A 23,017-nucleotide genomic window follows, 5' to 3' on the forward strand; every position below is an offset into this window, starting at 1 on the left:
CTGAGTTTTCCAGTCATGTTTTCAGACAGAGATGCTGAAGTATTTTGGGCAATGTCTAAACCACTAACAAGTGGGGTTTTTCTCTTAAGATTTACTTATTGGGGCACCTGAGTGGCTCAGTCAGTTAGGTGTATGACTCTTGATTTTCGCTCAGGTCATGAGCTCAGGGTTGTGAGATCCACAGTGGGTGTAGAGCCTGCTTAAGATTCTGTCTCTCCCTCTCCTCTCCCCTCTCTCTTTCTGTCTCTCTCTCTCTCCTTCTCTTAAAATTATTTATTTATTTATTTGTTTGTTTATTAGAAAGAGAGATATTGAGAGAGAGTGAGTGCACACAGCAGGGGAGGGGAAGAGGGAGAGGGAGAGAGAGAGGATCCTCAAGCAGACCCCTTGGTAAGCATGGAGCCCAATGAGGGACTCCATCCAAGGACCTTGAGATCATGAACTGAGCATAAATCAAGAGTCAGCCACTTAACTGAAGCAAACAAGATGGCAGAAAAACGTTTCTGATGCATAAGGAAGTATTCTTTAACTAACCTACCTCAAATATTTCCGACACATATTCATCAGAGAAAACGTGGACACCTCTGGCTGGAAACTTGCTGTACCAAAAATGGAAAAGAGCTACCACCAAGCTAGTGAAATTAACCTTTTTGAATACAGAGAATGCTTTTAATGTCAAAAAATTCCACACATTCCATGAATGGCTTTTGTACTGTTAGTATCTTTTATATAGAAAACACATAATGGCAATAAGCTACCAAGATTTGAGCAATTTAAAATTAATTTGTAATTTGTTAACTGCAACAGCTTGTGCACAAAAATAAGGTACTTGTGTATATAAACACACACATGTTCACACAGGATATGCAAGGCACAGTTCAGTTCACTGATAATGCTGAACCACATAAAAATTCTAGATTCAGGCAACAAATCAACAGTGACCTTGAGACCTGCAGCCCACAGATTGGGAACCACTGTTCTAGGTCTTCTAGCCATTGTAACACTACTTGGGTCTAAGAGAAATGAAGTCATATTCATTTAACAATATTTATCATATACTTGCTCTACATGAGGCATCACGCTTGGAATTTGGAAAACACAGATGAGTAAGACAGTTCCTCTCTTTGAGAAATTTCTAATTTAATGGAGACAGATGGACATAAAATGTTTACATACTGGTGTAACAATGTGAAAAATCTATTTATACATTAGTGTAATACAGTGGAAAAAATTATATTGCTGCAGCTGCTTTATCTCCTCTGAGAATGGCATCATGTTTTCTCTGGAGTAAATGGCTTTCTGTTTGGCAATGTAACTTCAGCAGCAGCTTTGCACTCAAAAGGTGAGCAACCCTTCTCCAAGGGTAGAATTTTGAAGGATACAAGAAAACAAAGAAACAGTTGAACAGCTCTACCTATGAAATGGAGAGATATTTACTGTGGCATATAAAAATATAGAGAGGAAAGGGGGCAAGTGTTATAGAGAAAGGAAAGGAGAGGAATCGAGCAACATAGTGGCAGAAATCTGGTCGGAGTGTGTGTGTGTGTGGGGGGGAGAGTATTGTGAGAAATTTGGACTAGAAGGAATTTTAGACTGGATATAGTGGCTATAGGACTTTTATTTGGAAGTGGGATAGTTAAGGTAAACTCATTAGAACATGAACACAGAAGTGAAAAAATCATAACTATATGTTATTTTTTTTTCAAAAGAAACACATCTAGTGATCATCACTGGCTCAAGAAATAGCACATCACTAGAGCCCCAGAAATGCCCTCCTGACCAAAGAACTTTTATGGTGTTCTGAACCCATTTTTCTCATCTTCATTTTATTGATAGTAGTTTGGCGTATGCAGAAATGCCTGTGTGAGTAGTTACTTGGTGGCATAAAAATAAAGGGAATGGAGGATCTATGCTCAATATCTGGATTGGTATGTGACAAAAAGAAGACAAAAGGCACAGGAAGTGACCTGAGGAAAAGTGGAGTTTCTTTGAGAACAGGAAACTGAAGTTACCCGAAACCATGAGAATACAAGCTCAGTGGAATTGACAAATATCTTGAGGTAGGTCTTTCACTGAGCAAAAGTATATGTGCAAAATTTCAGGGACTTAAGTAGGCATGCCATTCTAAAGTGGACTAACACACTCAGTGAAGTGCTTAGAGCATAGACTTCTTGGACTTAAGGGATAGAAGATGAGATTTGAAAAAATATATGGCGAATTTGAAGAGTTTTGACAGGGGGCAAAGAGGTGGGTTTCTTTTTTATTAACACCGGAGAACCATGGAAGATTAAAAATGGGAGTAATAAGGATGAAATTAATTCCTTAGATGGACTCTTTCAGTGCTAATTGTCAGCATAAAATGGAGGAGGGAGAAGCTGGTGTCAATAAGAAGATTAAATAGGAAGATTATTCTAATATGTGAGGTGAGAGATCCTGAAGAACCAAACCACAGCATGGGATAAAGATTTGAATTCAACCAGCAATGAAGAACAGAGAACAGATGTGGGAAATGTTCAAACAGTAGAATTAACAGTATTTGGTCATCAGTTGGCTGAGAGGATGCTAGAAGGGGAATAGGAGAGGACCCCTTATCCCTACATCTTGGGATACAGGATAGATGGGTGTATCATTTACTTAAGTTGGAGATGCTAAAAGGAGGAACTCAAAGTTTGGGGCTGTGGTTGCAAAAGTTATAATGAGGTGAGTTTTAGGTATGTAAGTTTGAGGTGCCCTCAGGACATCCAGGTAAGAATGCTTGTGTGTTAATGTCATAAATGACACCTCTGGAACGTACTGGAAGTGACAGGGGAAATCAGAGAAAGGAGACAGTAAATGAATGTCAGTGCGTGACAGTGTAACTGTAAAGGAAATGGGTCCTTAAATTGGTTCAAAAATAGAATAGCATACAGTTACTAGAAAATGGTTTTAATTTAATTCTCAGTACCTTTTATTATTGGGTTACTTAAATAAACAATTAGAAAAGTTAAACTATATTCTTCATACTTTTAATTTATTATCATTATTAATCATTTTGTATAATTCAAGTCTAACATAATTATGCAATTTAACTAAAACTTACCAAATTGGGCTCACTGTTAATAGTATATAAACCTAGATTCTGTCAAAACCACATAGTTAAAAATCTGAAGGGTTTTAGTAATATTTTGATTTAAGTTTTTAAATGCTTAAAAATAAAACAAAAATTGACAAAAGTATAAGCATTTTGGACATTAAAATTCCAGGGTTCACTTATATATCCAAATTGGGATTGCAGGGGTAGTGACGATTAAGAACACACACACACACACAAAAAGGAGGAGCCTTTGGTGTTAGGTAGGATGGAGAAGAAAGCAAATGAAAATTCTTTTACTGCATAACTTTAATAGGCCAAATAAATGCAAAATTAAAAAAAATTAAAGGCAGTGAAGATGTATGGACACAACAAAGACAGAATGAATGAACAGAGAGGAGACCTATGAAAGTGGGCAGGTGTCACCCGCTGCTTTCTTGTCTGAGGGCATCTGCAGGTTCTGGACCAGGCTGCCAATCTGGTTTGGTCTGAATGAAGGGACATTAGTTTACTAGGGTGGCCATAACAAAGTACCACAATTAGGTGGCTTAAAACAACAGAAATTTATTCTCTTGTGGTTCTGGAGGCTGGAAGTCAGAAATCAAGGTTTCGACAGGGCCAAGCTTCCTCTGAGACTCTTGGAAGAATCCTTCCTTGCCTCTTAGCCTCTAGAGATGGCCATTGATCTTTGGCATTCCTTGTCCTTGTATTGTATCACCCAAGTTTCTGCCTCTGTCTTCCCCTGCCATTCTTTCTGTGTGTCTCTCTGTCTCTGTGTCACTTCTCTTTTGGGGTGACTAAGAGCCCATCCTACTTTAGTGGGTCCTCATACTAACTAATTACATCTGTGATGATGCTATTTCTCTATGAAGTTAGCTTCTGAGGTGCTGGGAAAGGACATGAAGTGTGGCTGGGTGAGGGAGAGGTGTAACTCCACGTTGTACATGACACTTCTGGAAAAACGAGAAACCAGAAGTACTTTTGGATATTGAAATCATCTGGTATCTCAATTCATAAAAGGCAGGACCCCTAAGTGCATGATAGCCATTTTCCATTGTGATTCATTTGCTGGTTCTGGGAGCTGCTCGGGGGCTCAAGGTTTTGAAGAAGAAAACTGAACTGTCTCGTTGTTTTATACTATCTGAGAGAAAAGCCCCACTTGAGGAATAGAAACTGCTCAATCTTTAATTAGTCCTTTCCTCACAATGCATGCCAAATTTAGAAACAGTATGATACAGGAGGCTGGAGAGCAAAGCTCAAAAATAGTAAAAATCTGACTGAGTCAGTCAGCCAGGGCATGGGATACACTAGACTCTCAGTTGAAATTCCACATCAGTTATCCCTTAAAGACATTTTTTAATAATAATATTTTTATTATATTATGTTAGTCACCATACAGTACATCCCCGGTTTCCGATGTAAGGCTCGATGATTCATTAGTTGCGTATAACACCCAGTGGACCATCCAATACGTGTCCTCCTTACTACCCATCACCAGCCTATCCCATTCCCCCACCCCCCTCCCCTCTGAAGCCCTCAGTTTGTTTCTCAGAGTCCATAGTCTCTCATGCTTCATTCCCCCTTCTGATTACCCCCCCTTCCTTTATCCCTTTCTTCTCCTACCTATCTTCCTACTTCTTATGTTCCACAGATGAGTGAAACCATATGATAATTGTCTTTCTCTACTTGACTTATTTCACTTAGCATAATCTCCTCCAGTGTCGTCCATGTTGCAGCAAATGTTGAGAAATCGTTCTTTTTGATAGCTGAGTAATATTCCATTGTATATATGGACCACAACTTCTTAATCCAGTCATCTGTTGAAGGGCATCTCGGTTTCTTCCACAATTTAGCTATTGTGGACAATGCTGCTATGAACATTGGGGTGCATATGGCCCTTCTCTTCATTACGTCTGTATCTTTGGGGTAAATACCCAGTAGTGCAATGGCTGGGTCATAGGGTAGCTCAATTTTTGACTTTTTAAGGGACCTCCACACTATTTTCCAGACTGGCTGTACCAACTTGCATTCCCACCAACAATGTAGGAGGGATCCCCTTTCTCCACATCCTCTCCAGCAATTGTTGTTTCTTGCCTTGTCAATTTTTGCCATTCTAACTGGCGTAAGGTGGTATCTCGGTGTGGTTTTGATTTGAATTTCCTTGATGGCTAATGATTTTGAACATTTTTTCATGTGTCTGTTAGCCATTTGTATGTCTTCATTGGAAAAGTGTCTGTTCATATCTTCTGCCCATTTTATGATTTGTTTATTTGTTTCTCATGTATTGAGTTTGAGAAGTTCTTTACATCAGCCACAGCAACCTTTTTCATGACACATCTCCAAAGGCAAGAGAAACAAAAGAAAAAATGAACTAGTGGGACTTCACCAAGATAAAAAGCTTCTGCACAGCCAAGGAAACAGTCAAAAAAACTAAGAGGCAGCCCACAGAATGGGAGAATATATCTGCAAATGACACTACAGATAAAAGACTGGTATCCCTTAAAGACATTTTTAAACCAGAAGTTGTCTCCTTCTATCTTATGTTATAACTTACCCTACCTCAATTTCTTTGAATCTGGAAAAGGCAAACCATCACAAGGGGAAAAATAATATAAAATTCAATCTGTACGGTATTTTATACTCAATGTCTAGCACAAAAGAAAACATATGGTAGATGTTTCAAGAAGCACAAAATGTAACCAATATGAAAAATAAGCCAATAGAAGAAGACTGACAGAAGATCCAGATGTTAGAATTAGAAAAAGGGAACTGTAAAATAACTATAATCAATATGTTCAAGGAAATAGGATAAATGATTGAAAAAAGTGGATGAGAAAGAATATTTCAACAGAAAATTGAGGACTATAAAAAGAAAGAAAATGGGCATTCTGGGGCTGTAAAATACCATAACTGAAATTAAAAACTTGTTATTTTGGCTAATAGCCGACTGGACATAGGTGGAAATAAGATTGGTATAATCAAAGACAGAATAATAGAAAAGAATCAAATTGAAGCACAGAAAGAAAAAAGATAGGAAAGAAAGCCCAGAGAAAAAGTCACTTTATGACATAGTCAAATAATCTAATAGGTGTATTTGAGCACAGGAAAGAGCAGAGAGAGAGAAATGTGGCAGAAGGAATGTTTCAGGAAATAATGTCTGGGAAATTTTCAAAACTGATACGGGTCTTTCTTCAACAGGTTTAAGAAGCTCTGGAAACCCAAAGAATGAAATATTTTGGGAAATCACACCTAATTTCATTATCTAAAAACTTTAAAAAAGCCTTAAAAGCCTAGGAAAAAAGACACATTTGCATCAAGGGTACAACATTAAGAATGGTGGCTAACTTCTCAATGAAATCATGGAATTCTGGAAACAAAATGGAATGCTGTTTTCAAAGGAAAAAAAAAACTGAAGAAGACCTGGCAATACAGAATGCTATACTTGGCAAATACATTTTTCAAAAATAAAGGTGGAATATAGATATTCTTAGGGAAAAAAAGCTGATAAAATTTGTTGGCAGTAGACCTATATTACAAGAAATAGTAAAAGAAATTCTTCAGGCTGAAAAATATCACTGGTGAAAACAAGGAAGTACAAGAAGGAATGAAGAACACTGAAGTGGGTAGATATGACTGTTAACCATTTAGAGCAGCAATTCTAGCAAAACCTTGTAGTGTACATAATACATAGAGAAATAAATTATATGGCAGTAGCAAAAAATAGTGTAAGGGGGATAAACAGATATAAATATTTGCAAGATTTTTTAATGCAAACAAGAACCAACTTAAATTTGTTTGTATTAAATTAAAGATTTGTTTAGTAATTTCCACTGAAAACTAAATGAAATAAAAATATTAAGAAAGGTGATAGAATAAGATAATAAAAAATATTGCTGAATCCACAAGAAGGCAGTAAAAGAGGAATAAAGAATTAAAGAACAAGTGGACAAATAGAAAACAAATAACTAATGAGAGAAACAGAAACTAGTAATAAGCCATGGTCTAACTGGGCAATTTTAACGATACATATATCTAACAAAGGACTCATTATACAAGGAAGTTTTAAAATAGATGTTAAAAGATAATCAACTCAAAGAAATGTCCAAAAGACTTGAACAAACACTTTACAAAATAAGATGCCTAAATTTCCAATAAGCATATGAGAAAGAACTTAACTTGGTAATAGATAATGGAAAGCCAATAAAAATCACAATATGATACAAACACACACTCACAGAATATTTAAAATTAAAAAAAAAAGATAGTATCAAATGTTGATAAGAGTGCAGAGCAACTTGAACTCTCATACATTTCAGGGAAAGTAAAAATTAGTCCAATCACTTTAGAAAACTGCTTGGCACCATTTACTAAAGCTAAACATATGCAGAGCCTATTATGTAGCAATTCCATTACTAGGTATACATGTAACAGTAATTAGGATATAGGTCTGCCAGGAGATACGTACATACTTGTTCATAAAATCTTCGTTTCTAATGCCTAAACTGTAAATAATCCATATGTCCATCTATAGGAGAAATGATAGGTAAATTCTGGCAGTAAATCCATACAAAGGGACATGACACAGCAATAGAACACAATAAACTACTAATATATGCAATGACAGGATAAACTCTACCACATTACTTTGAGGGGAAAAGGCCAGACACAAAAAAGCAAATAATGAAAGATTCTATTTATATATTATAAGAGAATAGGCAAAACTAACAGGCATTGAAAGAATTCATATGAATGAGACATATTATCTATAAAGCTACTGCTAATTCTGGACTACTAGATTTAGATACCTCTCCTAACTTTTATACTTTGCCTTCCAAGAATCTCCTAAGAAAAATAAGCAGTAATTCAGCTATGAGTATTTCTGTTTTTTGTGTCAAGCCATTTTTCTTATTGAGCTATCTGTTAGGTTTAAGGTACTGAAGACAGTGAGTAAGGTAAAGCTTCTTGACTGGCATGAATTACAAACTCTTAATACTTCTTAACACTCCAACTCAAAAATGGTTGTCTTATGCACACTGCCTGATGAAAGGGCTTAAGTACATTATATTTCGGAAAACACTGGTAACGTTTGGTAGTGTTATAAATACGAGTAAACTACTGGGGCCTCTTTGAAGATGGGGATTCAGATACAAAAAGGACATTTGAGGAAATAAGAAAATACGGTCAAAAGTAAAGAGTAGTGAACATTTGGGTATCCATTACTGCATTTCATAATCATATACAAATAATTTTAAGATTTTTCTTTTTTGTACCTTTGACCTATATATTAACTATTATATAATGCAAATTTGATGGCAATTTTTAAAAACCATCATATTCTATCTCTTTAATATACCATATTTGTTAAACTTTAGACAAACCTAAGTCCAAGTATAAGTTCCAGTGTTTAATAGTTAGGTGACTGTGAGCAAGTTATTTTTTCTCTCTAAATCTCGGTTTTGTTATTTTTAAATAAGGATAATCACAGTGCCTCCCTTATTGAGAAGAATAACAGAGGTTTTGCATATGAAGTGTCCATGTTTATGTACAAAATGACATCTGTTGTCAGATAAGATTCCAGAGGTGGCAGAGTGGCTAAAGAGTGCTTTTTAGTACTAGAGTAAGGAACCAATTCTGACCAGAGAAATCATATCAGGGTAGTCATGTGAAAGAGAGCTATAGCAATAGGTTGAAAGGGAGGCTTTGGCAGAACAGTTTCCATAGAAATAATATTCCATGGAAATCAATTAAAGAGTTTTTCAAGACTACATCTAAATAAGATCTCCAACAGTGGGGGAAAAAAGAGAAACAAAGAACTATTTCAAGGAGAAGACATTTCAGACAAAAAGGCATAGAGAAAGAGCATTGGTACAAAAGAGGGTGAAGACCAGCTGGAAAAATTCCCTTAGCCACACTGGTTAGGGACTGTCACTAACTCCTTGATAGAAGAGAATGAAGATGAGATCAGATCTATTGTTTATCCTTTATAAGTCCTTGAATGTAGCTACATATAGCAATCTGTACACAATCATAGGACTGGAACCCAGAGAGGAAGCGCTTCCCAAATCTCAAGGGAGGAAAGAAGTCTGTGTCCATCAGAAACTGGATAGAATGGTGAAAAATATGAAATTAGCTGTAAGAATTGAAATTGTGTAACAGCAGTCACAATGCTGTGTATTTTCACACTTTTTTTTCCTGAAAATAAAAATAAAAATGAAGGAAATGAACAAAAATTTGAAGATTTTGGACAAGCAGTATCTGAAGTGAGAGAGAAACAAACAGAGGCTTACACCATGAGCCTTCTGTGATTTCTGGACTTCGGTGACCAGTACAATATCCCACACTACAGCATTCTTCCCCTCCCTTATTACCCAAATAGGAACTGACATAAGGGTGCCAAGTTCTTATTTTAGCAAGTACTGACATTTAAAAACAATCACATATCACCATTTATTCTCTTCTTCATTTCACAAAAGAATGAACTGATACCAAAAAAATCTAGGATGGACATGAACTGGGAAGGAAAGTGCATTATGAAAAATTCTGTATATCATTCCCATTATTCTCATTTTTGTGCTGATATGGGACAACTTCTCTGTGGACTGGAATTGGTTTGTGGGCCAGGATTTCAAACTCACTGCCCCAGTGCTCTGTTGTGTTCCAGCATCGTGGATGAAGGCACCTATACCACCAATTCAAACATTTTATTCCTAAGCAAATGCATATGGGGTTCTTGTTACACAATATGGGGATAAGGCAGCCTCGACAAATCCCTTTCATTTTTAACAAACCTTAATTTTTGCAAGCTTTGACACATAGATCAATATTGGCCCTACCTCAGTTACTAGAGTCGAGATTCCCTTTCAGTGTGCAACAAATAAGAGTACCAAGACCCTGTGTTTAACTTTTATGATATCACTCACAACATTGGATTGCAACATTGGCTGGCATGACTATCTTCCTTCTAGACACTAAACCTCTTGAGGGAAAGAACTAGTTTTCCTCACCTTGGTGCCCTTACAATCAGAGCAACAGTTGGGACAATGTGAGCCCTTATAGGTATGTGAGAAGGCATGGCTCTGCTCAGATTATGTTTCCTGAAACATAGTAACTACACACAGCAAATCCCTGATGCTATGTTATAGTTTATTGATGAAAACAGGGATTGGCTCTGTCCTTTAAAATTCACTGACGCATTCTTCAGAATATATAAAATCCTTACTAAGTGTTTAATGCTGTGCTAACTGCTAAAGACAATCAAAACTAGCAGAATGTAGTTCTTGCCTTCAAGGCCGGCAACAACAGTTCCTCTCTGGAGCCCACATTATCCTCTTAGCACAGTGCCAATTTCTTAAATGATATAAATAATAAAATTGTTTGAGATCTCTGTGGAGTAAACATTTGCTCTGATATGTTTTTCTTAGCTCGAATGAAGTCCGTTTATCACTGTAAGTAGCAATACCCACTCTGTTTCTGTAAGAGTCCTCTTCTCTAACAGATTGCAGCCACTATCCCCCTGACACGGTTTACTTAACCTGGACCCTTAGTCTTATAGCCACTCTAAGTGAAACAAAGAATCTGCTTACTATTGCAGGTCTTGTTGTATTTGCTGTTCTCCTGTGCAAAGCCTTCTAGCCGGCACTGGAAACGATGCTGCCAAAATTCTTGAAACCAAGGGTTGCGAAGGTTTGTTTCCGGCCGGAGCTTCAGATAATAATCATCAAACCATTTGACATCAGGAGATTGGAGCTTGATTGTGATTCCACCAACAGCTTCTCGCTGATACCCATCTGTCACATCGTACCTATCAGCCCAGCCGTCACTGTGGGAAGACAAAACCCAGCTCAGTTCAGAACAGATACCTTCTAAGCAACTGATTACATATTTGCTTTCCTTTTGAAAATGTCAGTCACTGAATGGCTACTCAGGCCACACCAGTGTCCTACATTTTACCTACATGGATTTTTAAGAAAGAAGCTCAGAATAAAGAGTATAAAACACCACGGGAACTTTGGGTTTAAGAGGGCTAGAAGGCACCAGTCTCATTAACCTCAAACTCTGGAGAATAACCTAATGCTTTTGGCAGAATTTTACTGGTGGTAAAACCAGTATATGCATGGAAATTGCATGATATCACCATTCATACTATTTACTGAATGTTTAGTAGCTAGGTCAGGTTGACATTAAACTCATTCTGTTCCTTTACAATAATTATTATAGCGGTCATAAAGTAAAAATGAAAATATTTCTAAAACACACCTAATATTAATTTAACCCTCCTATGACATGATATTCATTTTTTCCCCTCATTTTACAAGTAAATTATAAGGAGGTTAAAAAAATGCTGATTATGGTCATTCTCTTAAATATAGATTCTTCAGCACTTCCAACCAAAATCCCATAATCCACAATCCACATATTCTTTCCTGTCACATGACACTTCTTTAGTATATTTAAAATGGACATATGAAATCCTGTTTTGCATTAGACAGGTTAAAAAACTTCTTAACAATGAGCCATCAAGGATGGTGACAGAGATCATGCACTTCAACATTACCATCATTCTATGCACTGATTACACAAAGTAACCTAGGCATTTTAAAATAAGAATTTGAAATCAGAGAGTTTGTGTTACAATGGTATAAGAGTATAAAAGAATAAGTGGAAAGTATTCTAAGCTTATTTGGAAAATATGTGAGACACAACATAGGAAATAAAAGACATAAAACGATGTTTATATCACATTTGGGCACACCTCGGGTCATTCAGGACAAAGATAACTGACTTTACTATTCTCTCTCTCACTGGAAGATGCACGAATTGTGCTAAGTATCTGCTGGGACCCAGTGTGCTGTTTTTCCTTTGAAGACAGGCAAGTGCTCTTTCAGGAAAGATAAAGAAAGTCATGGGACATTTTAACAGTGAGAAGAATTAACAGAGTGGGAAGAGATCAGGTTTGGAGAGAGCTGAGGGGAAAAACAGAATAGAGCCTCCTGAAGGCAAAGCAGGAAGTGTTTGGAGGTAATCAGTGGGGGAGGGGGAGGGTGGGCGCTGAGGAAACAGGGAGAGAAAGTATTTACATTTACAATTATTGTTTATTTCATCCATATTAGATATATTTGTGAGAATGTGAATTTCTTTTTAACTTCCTTCAAATGCATTTTTGTCTTTTTAATTTTTTTTTGTAGGTGGAGAGCATGCTCCAATATTTTGCATGTAAGATCAGTGCTGGGGAAGGTATTATATAAGTAATTAATTAAAATAAGTATTTTAAAAAATGTACTTTTTTTCTAGCATGCTCTGCTATGGCAACTCTGACTTAAAAACTGATAATGAGAGTTTCTCCAAAGGTCACAGATTACTCATGAAGATATCATAGGGGCTTGCCATAACTTGAGATTGTTTCCTAAGGCATCAGTGGGTGGAAGAGAACAAAAAATAAACAAACAAATGAACCATTTCTTCTTCTAAGTCATTGCTGACAAAAGAGATTTCGTTAAAAATTATGGGGAAATTTCAAAAAGTTTTGTGGCAGATCAGGAAAAAAACTAATAAGTCATGCAATATGTTTTGTCCCAGTGTTGAATTTGGTTACTTCACACATTCTCTTCCCTCAAATTTCTCATTTTCAGCTACAGAAGATTTTATTTAAAGCTGACAAGTTGAAATGATGTGGGCTTGTTTGCCTCATTTTCTCCCTCTGTTGTGGAGGGTTTATTATATCACTGGTACGAGAGTGTGGGTCTCATTGGCGCTGGAGGAGATGCAGGGGCGTGCTGCAAACGGGGCAGGAAGGGCTGTTTGTCAAGCAGAGCCCCATTCTCCAAGAAGTGGGAATTTAAATTGCTCCTTTTGTTAATGCTAGCTCGCTCTTATGTAACACTATGATTATGAATATTACATAAGAAATGTAAGATTATAATGGGTCCAATTTACCCTTCACAATTCATTCATTGAATTTAATGGGGTTTGTAAAAAGCTTGTCTTGATAAACTTTTTGGTAGGAAATATTTCCATAAAAAAAGTATCCATGCTGGAGTGTGTTGACTCAATTCTCATCATGTTCTTTAGCTTTTTTTTTTTTTTGGTATAAATCTCTTCTCCATATTTAAGAATCTAGCAAAAGATGTTTTATTATTAGTCTATAAATTAGAGTTGTGAATTTAAAACAGTTCAGCTCCAGATGTTCCCATTCAACAGCAAAGTAAAAATTGTAATGGAGTTTGTATGTAAACAGAAAATTCCAATATCTACTTGACAAAACAGGGTTATTCTATTTAAACTGACTGAGGAATATCTGCTATGTAAGTTTCAAGAACCTTCATTCCATGCTGGCTAAGTTAGATGGTATCATATTGACTTTAGGTTATTAAATAGGTCATTAAATATTAACATTTTCATCAAAATGTGCTTTTAAGATTTGTGTTAAGATGATAGGGTATCTCTAAGTAAGAAATAATAAATCCAAAAGCAAAATGAAATGCCAAGAAAAACTTGAGCTTACTTTTCTACAATCTAATGCTTTACATTACATTGATAGATTAGACTGTCAAGTACTACCTAAATACTTCTGGGTGACATCTATTTTACCAAATAAGGAATAGAGTAGGGAGGAAGACAAGGAAAGAAACTAAAAATACACCATATTTAAAGCACCTCTCTAGATTTAGTATCTATCAATCTATCTATGTCCATCCATCTATCCATCCATCCATCCATCCATCCATCCATCCATCCATCCATCCATTTATCTAATTTCTCTTCTCACTGGTGAGCATTTTACCCATCTCCCCATAATCCATTTCATTATTTTCCTTCCAATTCCTTGATATACAGTCAGTCCTCATTATTTGTAGATCCTGTGTGCAAATTCATTGACTTGCTAAAATTTATTTGCAACCCCCAAAATCAATACTCAGGGCATTTTTGTGTCACTTGCACACATGCACTTGCACACAAAATTTTGAGTCTCCTGATGTGCACATTTCCAGCTGAGACTGAAAAACATGCTCCTCTGCTTTCTTGTTTTAGCTTTCACATTATAAGCAAGTGTTCTTTTCATGATCTATTTAGTATCAGGGTTTTTGTATTTTCATGTTTTTTTGTTGTTGTTGGTTTCACTGTTGATTTCACTGTTTAAAATAACCTCCCAGCATAGTGCTGATGTGTTACCTAGAGTTCCCAAGTGCAAGAAGTCTGTGATAGTCCCTACATAGAAAATGCATTTTTAAAATCAGCTGCATTCATGCATGAGTAAAGTGCTATTTGTTGTGAGTTCAATATTAATGAATCAACAATATATATTAAATAAGGTATCTTTAGACAGGAACATGTATAAAGCAAGGTTATGTACTGCCTAGTTGATGGAAATGTTGTGAGTAGAGGCCTACAGCAATTTAAACCTGTACTCACTCTTCACTAATTCAATATTTGGTGCATGTTTATGGAACGTAACTACTGTGAATAGCAGTAGTTAAGTGTACATATAATATTCTTAATTTAAGTATTTTATTAGTCAAGCCTCTAGCTTTTCTTTGACTATAGAAACTGAGTGACTTGGACATTTTTAGCTTACTTAGGTTGACTCAACTAAAGGAGGAATCTTTAATATGTACCCATTCTCAAAACACCTCTTCAGTAGATACCTTAGAGTCTTTAAATTCTCCCTGAAGACATCTTAAGGACACGCTCATCCTGCAAGAATTTATTTTCATTTTCTTTCCAAATTGCATTACCAAGATATATATTCCTACTCTATTATCTATACTTCCTCCTTTCTCTTCTCAGCCCTCAATTCCCACTATTTCTCCTAATTAGCAATTCATGGAAATTTAATTTTTATCTGTTTTCAACAGAAGGTTGTTGTTTAACAAAATTGACTCTGGAATTCTCTACCTGTAATTCATCTTCCATATCTCTATAGCTTTTCTTATTTTCATCAACATTTATTAAATATCTACCTACCTTAGACTAAATTATTTTGTGGCAATAGACAGTTCCAATACCCCAGTGGTTTAGTACAAACGTTTATTTCTTGCTCAGCCTTTAGATTCACTGCAGATGGTCTATAACTGCTCCATGTTGCCTTCATTCTGAGACAGTCTGAAAGAACAGTTTCCTTCTGGGACATGCCAATCTTGTAGAAGGAAAAAACATGCAATGGTTCTTAAGTAGTCTACTCACAAGCAGCACAGGTCACTTCTGCTCATATTTCATTGATGAAAGCAAGTCATATGGCCAAGACCAACCTAAATGGGACAGGTGTGTATGATTTTTTCCACACAGGGGATCAATTAATGTTGTGAAGAAAAATTCACTTAACCTTATTTATTATATATTGAAATTATATTGAGACTGAGAAAAACTAGTTAAATAGGTTTTAGACACTACATTGCAAGACTCACAGACTAGTAGAGGAATGAGAGAGAAGGACAGAAACATAAATAAATGACCTCATACAAATATTGTTGCAGGTGTGAAACAAATGCAATGAAAGGAAGATCAGTTTTTTAAATTATTTATTTACTTATTTATAAAAGGAAACATTTATTTATTTGAGAGAGAGAGTGAATGTGGGGGAGGGGCAGAGGGAGAGGGAGAGAGAACCTTCAGCAGGCTCCACGCTCAGCACAGAGCCAGATGTTGTACTTCATTTCACTATCCTGAGACAAAATCAAGATCACATGCTTAACCAATTGAGCTACCCAGGCGGCCCCTGTTTTATTTTTTAAAAAAATATTTATTTATGTTTTATAGAGGCAGAGGGAAAGGGAGAGAATCCCAAGCAGACTCCCCACTGATCTTGGAGCTCCACTCAGCTCCATATCAGGACCCTGAGGTCATGACCTGAGATGAAACCTAGAGACTGGAGCTTAACCAAGTAAGCCACCGAGGCACCCTGGAAGATCAGTTTTAAACTGAAAAGTGTGGATAATGGAGTGATAACAGTATTTTGACATGTTATTTTCTAGATAGGGAGAAGGTATTTGGTAATCAGGAAGTAGTGGCTGTGAAGCATCACAGCTACGTGGATCACCCAGGACAGTGAACCAATGAGAAGCAAGCAGAGGAAGTCCAGTTGTGAATGGTCTTTTGTGTCATCCCAAGGGCTTGGACTTTTTCATTCAGGCAACAGGGAGCCAGTGGTGGCTTTTAAGGTGGGAAATGAAATGAGGAGACGATGAGATGCGGATGAACTATGGAGCAGTGTTACAGATCAGAGTGGTGGTAGATGAGTGTTCAGGGGGTCAAGTTAGAAAATGTGCTGCAGTGGTCACAGAAACCATTGGAGGCCTGAATTAAAGCAGTAGCAGCAGGCCTGAGGAGTCTTATTTGTAAGGAATTCTAAGAATCCCTAGGAAGAGAGGTGTGGAGAATAGGGGTAAAGAGGGAATTTTATGGTTTATGGCAGACATCAATGCTATTGTGATGAAAATGCAGCTCCACATCCTAAATGTAAAGTAGAGGAAGACAACAGGTCTGGGGTGAAAAAAAAATTCAATACAAGTTGGAGTCTGTGATGATCAGATTTCCCTTTATATGCTCTCTAGTAATTCTTTTCTCCTGGATTTCTATCTATTCTCTACATATACAGCTGATTTGAATGTTAAAAAAATAATAAAAGTTAAGAATTTTCTTGTCTTTGGTCCAGTACCATGTTAACCCACCCTATTCTATTATGTTTAGTTTTTTGTATGCTGAAAAATAGCTGTTGACATTCAGAAAATGAGCAATAATGAAAATTATAGAACTCTAAAGACTTGATACTCTATACCATTATGTCCTTAAAATATAAATATTTTAACCTTAGAATTATTATTTTTGTCACTTATTTTATTAAATCACTGATATATAAAGCAGATCAATACTTATGGTTATAAAATAATTACTTCAGGGTTTACAACCACAGATTTAATATCAAAATATATTTCTGGAATGTGGAAGCCCCTGAAGGCTGCATTCTAAAGGAATAAAAAAATCTTGGAAAATTATGAAGAGAAAAGGTTTATGAATCATCAAATGTTAGAGATGTTAAATAATTTTAAAAATTGTTTCTCTTATCAAAATCTAAATCTATATAATGCAGATGATATAATCTTGCTTTCCTCATTTTCTGTTAATATATTTTAAGTGACTGGTATGGAAAACAGAAAAATACATGTAGCACAGAAAACTGCATCGAATGATCCTTTAGTTACAGTCTCCATGTTCTATTCATTCCAGTTCATTGATTCAATAAACATTTTGAATGCCTCTTGTATGCATTCAAACTGCGCAGACACTGTGGTAGGTTCTAGTACATGCCTTTAAGGAGCCAACAGTCCATTAGGCATGACCTGGCTGAATGGGCAATCCTGATTTACAATCCATTGGCATTTTCCTCATTTATCCTTCGAACTGAACATGCCCTTTCCTTTTTCCTGTCTATCTGCAAACAGCACTGTTCATTAGGTTTCCAGTCACTGCATCACTTATGGAAAATCACATTCCTGTCCTACCTCCCTGAGATTATTCCCCAATCACCTCAATTAGTATTCTGGGTGTTTCTAAACTCTTGGTTCCTAACATTTACAATCTCTTGATTTATTTACATGGAAGGCTAATCACATACAATGGGTATGGATTTCATTAGTTGAACTCTCAGAGGTCAACCTGATGATTCAGTATAACTCCACAGAGTTCATGGCATCGGCCATGGGCAAACAACATGGAAAATCCCCTCCAAGTCTGTTTCAAAAAGCAATACTAGACGAAAAACATAAGCATCAGAGTGATTATTCCTCCAAGGGAGCAGTCATTAAATTAGTGTCAGGAGATGTGGTTTGGGGGGCTGTGCCAGGCACACGTGGTCATTCTTCAGTCCTATGTGTCAGAAGGTCAGTGTTGCAAAGAATAAGCACACACATGTTGTATCCTGGAGATATAACACATGGATTCCTTTGCCTCAAATAAGTCTCACGTTCACACCTCCAGACCTTTGAGTACGCTATTCCCTCTAGAAAGAGTGCCACCCCTTCAATGCCTCTCGTGTCTTCTGATTTTAAAATCCAATTCATCTGTCAAGACAATAGACTGGGCTAGAATGCAACCTAGTAAAACCTTCTTGAGCTCCCCCGGGCTGAACTGTTTCCTCCTCTCTGCTTTTAAAATGCAGGGACATTTATTCCTTTATTCATTTAACAAGTATTGGGTAACCAATATGTTAAATGTGGGGGCATAGTGGTGAACAGGAAGACAAGACCTGCTGTCATGGGGCAATATTATGATGCTTTTAGTTGTGCATGTGTCATCATATTTATTTCTGTTTCTCTAAGTAGGCTAGAAATGTTATGTTTTGGACAACTCCTCATCTTTATGTCTATTAGAAAGCCTGGCACATAGTGAGCACTCAAGAAATATTTAGTGTAACTTATTAGGGAATTAGATTTTTAAAGGCAAACTTCAAATTATAGAGAATTATTTTAAGATAACTGCATATTTTCATTTTTAATTGAGGATGCACCACTGTTGGATGCACCTTGTAAAATGACTCTGAATGGCTGAATTGATTCCCCCTCCAAAATGGTCCTCTCCATTCTCTACCTGATGCTATTAAGGTTAATGAGTACATTCATTAGGCCGCATCCCAGCATTTTTTTTTTCAAAATCTGTTCACAGCCCACATAATTATTATGGAAACTGCTGTTCTACCCACATGTAATCATCATCCTGCCAAATCTTTTACCAATAGCATTTTAACAGATATTTCAGGATTTTTTTTTCTAATAGTGGGAGTCTACTGACTGCTTGGCTGTCCTCATATAATATTTCTTTTTTTTTTTTCTCTCTCTCTCTGGGGGAGTAGGAGGTCTTAGAATCCCTAAATAATAGTGAAAAGCAAGGAAGGATATTGAGCTTTCAGATAAAAGTTCTTATGAATATACACCATTCAACACTAATGAATTATTTAATTCTGAAGAGAAGTACAATGTAGAATTTTCGAGAAAATGCTTAGGTTACTGAGAATCAGCCTATCTCTGGGGTTTATAAATATGAGTTTTCCCATTCCCCAGGCTTTATAAAGAATAAGTAGATGTAGATTGGAGGAGCTATAGTAGGGCATTCGAAAGAAGGATAAAAAGTTAAGAACCTAAAGTTTGCTATGTGTCTAGCGTAGATCAGGTGATTTCTATTACATTACTTTTCTTAATTCTCTTGGAGGTTACTATTTTTAACCCTAGTTTTTACTGCTCAGGAAACTGAGGCTCTGAGGGATTAAGGAAACTACTCAAAATTTCAGAGCAAATATAGAGACCCAGATATTTGAGCTGCAAAACTCCAGTGCTTTCCATACCTCCTAGAGCCTCCTAAGTAATGATGTACAGTGGTGATAGCACAGAGAAGTGTTTCTTAAGGGGATCATATTTAAGAGGCACATAATGGAGGACAGGGAACAGAGTGTAGGGCTGGGGCTGCATAGATAGAATTCTAACATGGCACCCAAGATTCCTGCTCTCTGGCATACACACACCTTCTCATACCTTTTTAGTCAAACACTAATCTAGATAAGTGCTGCTGTGAAGGGGTTTTCAAGATGCAATTAAGGTCCCAAATAAATTGACCTTAAAAACCAGGAGATCAACCTCAGTGAGTCTGCCCTAATCAGGTAATCCCTGAAAAGTGACTGGCTCTCCCTGGACAAAGAGATTCCAACATGAGAGGGATTTGAGGTGAGAGAGCTGGAGGAGAAGCTCCATTGCTGGCTTTAAAGATGGAGGTGGCTCTGTGTAAAGAAACACAGTGGCCTCTGGGAGCTGAGACTGCCACCTGGCGAACAACCAGCAAAGAAAGAGGGACTCAGGCTCACATCCAAAAGGAACTGAATTCAGCCAAAAACTTGAATGTGCTTGGAAGCAGATTCTTCCACAAAACCTCTAGAAAGTAATGCAGTTCAGCCAACACTCTGATTTCAGCCTGTTTAACCCTGAGTGGAGAACCCACTTATGCCAGCCATGGACCCCTGACTCTCAAAGAAATCATGAGATAATAATGAATACTGTTTTAAGCTGCTAAATTTGTGGTAATTTGCTACACAGTAATAGAAAGTTATTATATATTCCCCACCTCTCTGCTACATTTCCTCACTTGGAAGGCCAAAGCATTTTAATAATGGAAGGAATGCAATTGTAGGAGGATTGATGGAATTCTCAGTTTGGTTACAATAGACAGACTTCCAAAGGCTTGGGGATTACCAAAAATTATGGAGGGTATTTAACATATTGGAATAGTTGAAACATCCAACCTGCTTCAATTTAGACTTTAAGATGGTAAACATTCTCCCCTCTGGTTTAAAGACTTGTTCCTCAGGGGATGCTTCCTTATCATACACATCCTTCATAGAGGAGAAGCTGAGAAAGATCTTTGTGAATAGATTATTTTGTGAGTTGCACAATGTATTGTTTCTCTTGTCATATTATATAGCCATTTGGAGATATGCAAAAATTGAGGCAATTGTGTAAAATGTACGATATGGTAAGATAATTCATTTAAATGGAGAAAGTGTATTATGAGCAGACAATTGTACCCACAGTTTTCTATAACCTTTTCCATGTTTTCTCATGAAGCTTCCTTACTTAGGATAACCTTCCAGTTTTCAAACCCCTTTTCCACTGACAGACTAATTTCTTCTCCTATGTTGGTAAATTAAGCATAATGTTCAGAGTAATAATTATTTATTGAACATCTATTAAGTTCCAAGCAATAAGGCATATTTCATGATGATGCTGGTGAATATACCACACCCCTCCATACACACACTATTTGTTTTCTTCCCTTCTATCTTAAAACAGGTCATCAGGGACTTCATAATTTCAGATCTACTGTATTTTCCTCATAGTTTCCTCAACCTCCCTTCAGTATTTGACCTACTGTTCCAGTTAGCAGCATTTAATGAGTAACAGGGCACGTGCTAAATTCTCTGCAGAGTGCTGCAAATGAGGACTAAAGAGAAGAAAAGCTGTCATTCCTTACCCACTCTGCAGCATTGGAGACAGGGAAACAAGAACTTACAGAGTACTAACGGTCCTCACGTATTTAGGGTTTGCTGTCTGCCAGGCGTTGCTCCAAGCACTTTCTATGGGTGCTTCCTCTCTGCCAGGTATTATTTATATATTCATATTCATCATTTGTTAGAGAGGGTGGGTGGGGGAAGGGCAGAGGGAGAGGGAGAGAGAGAATCTTAAGCAGGTTCCATGCCCAGCACAGAGCCTGACACGAGCTCGATTCCACGACCATTAATCATGACCTGAGCCAAAATCAAGAGTCGGACGCTTAACTGACTGAGCCACCCACGCACCCCTCATATGATATTTTATATCTTCACATTTCATATGAAGAAAGTTCAGCTGGAAAAATAATACATCACCCAGGGTTATATAGGATTCAAACTCAGTCTATCTAAATCTAGAAATCAAAACTGAATCTGTACAACATATCAATGTGGTCTTTGATCCAAATGCTTGTTGGCAGTTACCTGGTTTTGTACATGAAAATGTAGAGAGAACGGTTATTTTAATTTCTGTTAAACACACACACACACACACACACACACACACACACACACACATGCACGCACACATCTTGGAATTGGTTTCTTTTTTTTTTTTCTCCCTGAGACCGTAAACAAAGAATTGCCTTAAACCACAGCATTCATCTTCTGAAAAAAAAATGCCCATCTTTTTAGTGTTAGAATACACTGGCACAGTTATTAAGAATCTTTCTACTCACAAAGAAAAGAGCTATTAGGAGATGCTCAAGAGACCTTGATATCTGTACATAAACACAGAATGGACTCTCTTCATTTCACATTTCACTTTGAGGCAACATATTTTTCCTTGACAAAATACCCCCATGACACCCACTGAAACCAAGTCTGTTGTTAACTTCTCACGTCTATCAGAGATGGTTTACCAGTGAACACTTATAAGCTGTGGAAGACCAGTAAATAATCAAGAATGGCTCTGGGTGGGAGACTAAGGTGTAGAAGTAGTCATTACTGAAAAAGCCAGATAAAAGTCAGAACCTAAAAGCCTGAAAATTTTGATGAATTTAGATGCTATAGGCCTAATAATTAATCCAAATAGACTGAAAATTTAAGTCACATATTGGAAACTGAACAGCTCCTTCCATTTCCAGCTATGATAGATTAGAACAAACCTGCCACTGAACACAAATAGAAAAGCTAGATACACTTTGAAAAATGTCTGCTTATGTTATGAGAAAGCTGTCAAGTCAGCCAGGTCTCAGGCACCAAGGTCCTAGAGAGAAAAAAATTATACTGAGGTATGATTTTCCCTTTGAGTACTGATAATTCATTGAAAGGCAGGGATGAGTGGCTAAGGGGTTGGAACAAAAGCAGAAAGTGAGGTTCAAAGTTTTTTAAGTTCTGGGCTAACATTACTCCAAAACATGATCAGCAAATATCTGGGAGAGAAGAGAGAACAGATGTGAAAAAGACATTTGGTACTATCCCTTGAGCCATCTGCTTATTTGTAGGAAGTTGCTGAGAAGCTTAGAAGTTGAGCATAAGGCAATGGCTAAGAGGCTGAGAAGATGGGCAGAGCTTTACACAGTTACAGCGGATTGAAAAAAAAATTGGCATTTTGGACCTCCAAAAAGAAATACTCCCAGTAAATACTCCAGGCTTTCATTTATGATTCTTAAAGGCTATATCCTCATTGCCAGGCCAAACCAGAAAAAGACAAGCTGCAACAAAAATGGGACCCAACTTCAAATCATCTCAATAGTGTAGATGTAACTTTAATTAGATTAAAGTGGTTGTTCTCTGTTATAACTGCTGGAAAGCAGCAAAAGCAAATCTTTGGAGCAACTTAACTATTAGACATAGCTTCAGATGATCTCTACCTTGTCTATCATTCAATTAAAATAAATTAAAGCAGTTTTTTGGGTAGG

The 23,017-nt window shown here is 36.9% G+C and overlaps 1 protein-coding gene across 3 annotated transcripts in view; it reads right to left on the bottom strand.

Annotated features, from left to right (window-relative positions):
• The window catches only part of GRM5 (glutamate metabotropic receptor 5), a 496,070-nt gene that overhangs the window by 134,738 nt on the left and 338,315 nt on the right, over positions 1-23,017 (bottom strand). For all 3 annotated transcript variants that reach the window (XM_045797501.2, XM_045797500.2, XM_045797499.2), the window contains exon 3: positions 10,654-10,889. In XM_045797501.2, the coding sequence (XP_045653457.1) occupies positions 10,654-10,889 (236 nt within the window). The remainder of the gene's footprint in view (positions 1-10,653; positions 10,890-23,017) is intronic.

Source organism: Ursus americanus, chromosome 16 (assembly GCF_024610735.1).
Source record: "Ursus americanus isolate L20-20 chromosome 16, mUrsAme1.1.p, whole genome shotgun sequence".
Classification (NCBI taxonomy): Eukaryota; Metazoa; Chordata; class Mammalia; order Carnivora; family Ursidae; genus Ursus; species Ursus americanus.